We start from the raw sequence: 6,398 nt of genomic DNA, 5'->3' as shown, positions 1-6,398 counted from the left end.
TCAGCATGAGAAAGCTTTTTGACAATGGATGGTGCTGGCAAGGCTAAGCTTTGCTGCGCATTGCTGGTTGCTAACGGCAATAGGTTAAGAACCGTATCATGTGTTGGAGACATCTTCGGAACAAATATTTTCGACGATGGTTGAAACGATGCCTTTCGTTCCCTAAAGTGATCATCATATGCCAAGTCTAGTAGGATCGATTGATGAAGAGATAAAGGCTCTCTCAATTGTATTGCACTCCTTAACTCCAATTGTAACCCCGAGGTAAAGAAATTCATCAAAAGATCATTATCAAGAACAGGAACTTGATTCACAAGCTCTCAAAGCGCTGGATATAATCTCTCAAGGTAGAGGTTTGGGTCAACTTCGATAAAGAACCCTTCAGATTCATGTACTGAGATGCACCGAACCTTTTCCTCAATGCCAACGTGAGATCTTTCCAAGAACTAATTGTCCCACTGTTGAAAGTCCACTAAAACCATGCAGAAGCCATACCCTCCACATAAAGACCAACCAATGCCACCTTAGCATCTTCTAGTACATGTTGGAGATTAAAGAACAACCCAACTTTGAAGATCTGAATATTTGGGTCACTACCATTGAAGGGAGGTATCACGATACAAATTCCCTTGAGTAGTGAACATTGATCCACCATGTTTTGCCTCGTTTGAGATTGAGAAGAAGATGATGTGCCTCCTTGAGAATTGAGGTGATGAGGGTCTTATGGTGGAGCCTTCGCCAACAACACAACTTCATAAAGCTTTGCATCTGAGTAACCAAGAGAGCTATCTAGGAACGAGTATCAGCTGCATGATTCTGAATTTCATCCAAATTAGAATCCATTCGTTGCTGAAAAGAGATCAATTCCTCCGATAGTTCTCGAACTCCCATGGTGAATTCAAGAATGAAAGCGCTAATGTTAGGGATAACACTTAAGGAGAGAGAGAAAGAGATGAAAATAAAGAGTAAAAATGAATTCTGTTATTCATATATGCATTCTCATTATAACTCATCTATTTTATTCAAGAGTCTTCCACATATTTGTAAGAACCTAACTACACTAACCAGTCACGCACATAGTGTACTAACATCTCATCCTACATGATCTTAACTACTAACCCACTATACATTATTTCCCCACCTAACTACTAGTAGCATAATCTTGTAACCATACTGGTCTTCTATACATGCAATCAGACCTCCTACTCAATGTAACACACAGCTGCTCCATAATTTAATTTGAGTGGGCAAAATTTTCACAAGATTGGTTCCTTACTCCCAACTGAAGAAAGACAGCCAAATTTTTTGATCAAATAATTCATGTTGTACAATATAACCCATGTGATTTCTTTTTTGTATATGGCTACGGTGGGACTGGGAAACATTTTATTTGGAAAACTCTATCAACAGCTATTCGGTGTCAAGGTAAAATAGTCCTCAATGTTGCTTTAAGTTGGATTGTTGCCTTGCTTTTTCCAAGGGGTAGGACATCACATTCTAGATTCTCAATTCCATTAAAAATTGATGAGTTCTCGACATGCAATATTAAACAAAGGCATTTAAAGGTAGAGCTTCTTCAACAAACCAGTCTAATTATATGGAATGAAACATGCATGATTAATGAACTAGCTTTTAAGGCTCTTGATCGTTCACTTAAGGACATCATGAGGTTTACTAACTTCAATTCTGAAAAGAGACCATTTAGAGGAAAATGTGTTGTTCTTGGAGGAGACTTTCATCAAATATTACCAGTTATTCCAAAAGAAACTAGGGAGGACATTGTTTCTGTAACAATCAAATCATCAAAGTTGTGGTCTCACTGTAAGGTACTTACATTGACCAAAAACATGAGATTACAAATAGCAGCATCAGCAGAACATCAATTCATGAAAGATTTGGCAGATTAGATAATCAAAATCAGTGATGGACAAGTTGATATAGATACTGATGGTGTTGCTCAAGTAGAAATTTCAGAAGATCTTTTAATTTGGATTCAACCAAACCTCTTGCTAGCATTTTTCAGTTCACTTATTCAAATTTGCTATAGAACATGAAGGACTTCAAGTTCTTTGAAGAAAGAGCGATATTGACTGCAACTCTTGAAGTAGTTGAGATGGTGAATGAATTTATCATTTCTCAAGTCCTCGGTGAAAAGAAAGAATATTTGAGTTTTGACTCATATTGCATAGCAGCCGAAGATATTGGGATTGAACCTGATTGGTTCACTACAAAGTGTTTAAATGAAATTAAGTGTTATGTATTTCCTAATCATAAAAATCACTCTAAAAAAAGGAGTTCCCATTATACTTCTAAGGAATATAGACCAATCTTCTAGCTTGTGCAATGGAACGAGACTGAAAGTTGAAGAATTAAGAAATAACATCATTGGTTCAACTGTCGTTACATGAAATTATATTGGTCATAGAGTTTACATTACACGAATGAATATGATTCCATCAGATCCTGTCAATCCTTTGATATAAGAAAGAAGGCAATTTCCAATTAGTCTATGCTTTGCCATGACCAATAATAAGAATCAGGGCCAATCTCTTTCTTATGTTGGACTATTCTTACCGAAGCTTGTTTTTATTCATGGACAACGATATGTTGTTGTTTCTAGAGTAAAATCTAGGAATGGTTTGAAGATTTTAATTTTAGATGAAAATAGAAATTCATGTAAAAAAAACTAACAATGTTGTTTACCGAGAAATGTATCAAAAGATTTGAACTTTAATACATGAGTCTTTACAATCTTTAGCGTATAATATTCATATCAACATGCAATAAACATCATTCCATCATAACCTCATGCATCACGCGGGTTAAAATACTAGTTTGTTATATAACATGGATAGTTTTATTATTGTGGTTCAGAATGTAATAAACTTTTGTCACATCAAAATGTATATAAAAATAGCGCACACCCCAAGTGAGATGAAAGTATGTATTCGATTATCCCCGGTACTATCTTTGGGAGTTTAAAGCCTTAATCCTGAACCCGTCCCGAATCAGACTAGTTGCGAAGCGATGAACCAATTGGAATAATTAAAAAAAAAAAAAATAGCTCACACCCACACCCCCCTCCCCCAACAACAAAAAAGTGGATATATATAAGGGAAAATTATTTTTCCTGTCAAATGAGATACACTTATATCCTACAACTTTAAAACTACGTCGTTTTGAAGGTTAAAAGAATTAATTAAAGGTGTTTTAATAATTTTGTTTATTTTTTTATTATATGAATTTTATCAAAATACCCTTAATTAATTTTTCAAACCATCAAAATGAAGTAAATTTAGATTGCCGAAAATAACTTTATTTAACTTGTGACCGGAGAAATGGTAAACTCTATATATATATAAATGCATTTTTCAATAAAGGTGGGTGATTTTATTCGTTGTACATGGACGTCAGCAGTATATAAATACATCTTTTAATTAACGTGGAAGACCTGATTCGACAGACATGCCAAGAACTAGTATACATCACGTAAGTCAATTATATTCATTTTCCAGTTTCATACGAAATGAGACAGAATAAGTTTCCAGATTTATGTTTTTATTATATGTGAAGGAACCTTCTTTTCTTTTCATTTACCTTTGGTGACTATTCAATTAAGGTGGAAGATTTCAATCTGGCCGAAATTTTTTCATGCGCTATATTAATTACATGGACGCAAGTTGAAAGTTCCTTGTATTCTAATACAAGTCTACAAAGCTTTCTAAATTAGTTTCGTCCATCGAATGCAGATAATTTGACACAACTGACATAACTTTAAGAAAAAGTCTTTGATTTTGATATATCACGTGCAATTGAAGATGTTCCTGCCTTTGCCACAGTATGGTGGTTCCTGCGTCTATCTTAGTATGTATTGTGGTTTGCGATAAACTTGGGTTGTCACTATGCTATGGATATCAATCGAAGCTGGCTTGTATTTTTTTCACTTTATACAATTAGAGTTCATAAATATTAACTTTAAGTAATTTATGTAATTAACTTTGATTGAAAAATTCAAACTAATTTACAGTAAAATAACATTTATATAAACTTAAAAATATACTTAATAATTTTATTAATTAATTATGACATTATCAAGCTTGCAAGCCAATCTAATCCGTCATGGGTTAGCCTACGTACGCCAGGTTGGGTTAAATTGGGCCAAAAAATATTTTCTTCAATTTTTTTGGATCAGTCCACACATGTTATTGGGTTATTCAAGTCAGTCCCTTTTGACACATTTTGACACATTTTTTCGTTGGGCAAGTGATTAGTTTGACAACTGGTCCTGCTATAATATAGGTTAAGACCTAAGAGAAACACTCCTTGTCTAGGAAATTTGTCAAAAATCAAATATGATGTGCCTCCGAGTCAAATATTTCATGCATCCAAAGCTAAGTTAGCTGTCGGCATTTTCATCATTTTCAAGTCATAGTATTGGTATGATGTTAAAATCCTTTCATGCATTGGTACAGTTTCAAATATCACACTATAGGTATATAGTTCAAAGTCATAATACCATAATAATCATAGATAATTAGAGTTATATTAAACTCGAATTTATGAGCATGTTGAAAAGTGATAAAATTCTCATTTTTGAAGTATATCACAAAATGAAAAAATGAAAGGAAAACAAGTCCCGGTTTCAAAAAATAAAAAAATTATGCTATACAAAACAAAATGTAAAGAATTAATTCAATTGTTTATATTATATTATGATAAAATTACGTTATTTAATTTCACAAGTGGGGGACGATGGATCGAACTCGTTACCTTATGATCGTTAAAACTTTTATACCATATAAAGAATCAATTCAACTCAAATCCTTAAAGTTTGGGTGAAGGTCTTTTAATGGTTTATACTATTCTCTAACACAAGAAAATCATGCGGCGAAGAGGTTTATGTTTGAAAAGAAAATTCATCCTCACATATGTTTCCTGGAGATCTTATTTCATAACTCCTCGTCATTTTATCCTTCTCTATTTCCTTCACTTTGTTTTCTCTCAATACCTATAGACAATTTTCTTATCCTCAGTGTGTAAAACTTCCCAACTTGTAAAGATAGGGGTAAAGGTTAATTATTCATAATCTTATCTTATATTTTTGCAAAAATAAAATAAAAAAATTGTTTAACCCGAACTTTTGAACTTCCGGAAGTTTATGCATTTCCCTTGAATTTATGCATTTATACGTAATAGGTACATCTAAGTTTAATGGAATTTTTCTGATGGCTATGTCAACCATGGTAGATTTAGATTGCCGAGCAATGAGAGGAAAGTTCGTATTCATTAGAATACTTTAATTAATTCATGTTCTTTTTCCCTTGTTTTTTTGCAGGGGGAGGGGTCGGTGATGGATTTTGGAGGGAAGTGCTCAAGCCACAATCTTGGATGGTTGTTTGTTGTCTACAAATTCAATTAAAAATATGCATGACAACATAAACAGTAAATCTTACGATCTTTTGATATGACAATAATATAACCCATGACCTTGTACAATAATCTAATTTTTTATTTGTCACGCGGATTCAAGAGGGGCAGGGGGCCACCACCAATAAGCTAAGAAGTTACACCTACCGTAGTAAGTGAGTCCAACACCATATATGTTGGAGATGTTAGTAGAGCTAAATTAGGTTATTATAATCATATATCAAATATAGTCCATAAAAAGGGAAACAAATCTTCCAATCTCATTGATTATGGGCAAAATAATTTGACCAAATTATTGTATCACTCACTATTTATATCCTTGATTATTACTAAGAGGGGGAGAAACATCATCCGTGTGAATGCAGGCCTCATGGTTGAACCATGATAAATTCATGTGTCTGATTTATCATTTTAACATGATATCAAAGCTTCAACCTAATTAAAAGACTATGTCCCTATGGGCTCTATGGCTGTCACTTACCCTATTCAAGACTATGTCTGCCTTGACTATGTTTCTACTTGACACAATACCTTCTTGGCTTCCATTGACAACCATCATGAAGCTGCCACCTTTGAAGAAGCTAAGTCAATTCCAGAATGGCAAGCAACTATGAATGATGAACTTGTCGCTCTAGATAAAAATCACACTTGGGAAATTGTGACTCTCCCCAAAGGAAAAAACATTGTTGGCTGCAAGTGTATTTATAAAATTAAATATCAAATTGATGGTCTGTTGAGCGACACAAAGTCTGCCTCGTTGCTAAAGGGTACACTCAGACTTATGGTGTGGACTACTATGAGATCTTTGCACTATGGTTTAAAGCAATCTCCTCGTGCCTGGTATGAAAATTTGAGCAAGACACTCAACGCATTTAATTGGGTTCTTCAGAAGTAAGTCAGACTACGCCTTATTTATCAACCTGTTTCTAGCCAATCGCCAAGCTAGTCCAAGCCCAATCTGGCTCTGATAC

The 6,398-nt window shown here is 34.1% G+C and overlaps 1 protein-coding gene across 1 annotated transcript; it reads left to right on the top strand.

Moving 5' to 3' along the window:
• The first annotated feature begins 1,613 nt into the window (after window positions 1–1,613).
• Window positions 1,614–2,408, top strand: LOC133293262 (uncharacterized). Its single transcript, XM_061491799.1, has 3 exons — window positions 1,614–1,826; window positions 2,048–2,220; window positions 2,336–2,408. The coding sequence occupies exons 1-3, from the start codon at window positions 1,614–1,616 to the stop codon at window positions 2,406–2,408; spliced, it is 459 nt and encodes a 152-aa protein (XP_061347783.1).
• Window positions 2,409–6,398: the final 3,990 nt, after the last annotated feature.

Source organism: Gastrolobium bilobum, unplaced genomic scaffold, assembly GCF_033153095.1.
Source record: "Gastrolobium bilobum isolate Gb01-03AN ecotype WA unplaced genomic scaffold, APGP_CSIRO_Gbil_v1 utg13931, whole genome shotgun sequence".
Lineage (NCBI taxonomy): Eukaryota > Viridiplantae > Streptophyta > Magnoliopsida > Fabales > Fabaceae > Gastrolobium > Gastrolobium bilobum.
The sequence above is the reverse complement of the archived record's forward strand: the minus strand, read 5'-3'. Positions and strand labels throughout refer to the sequence as shown.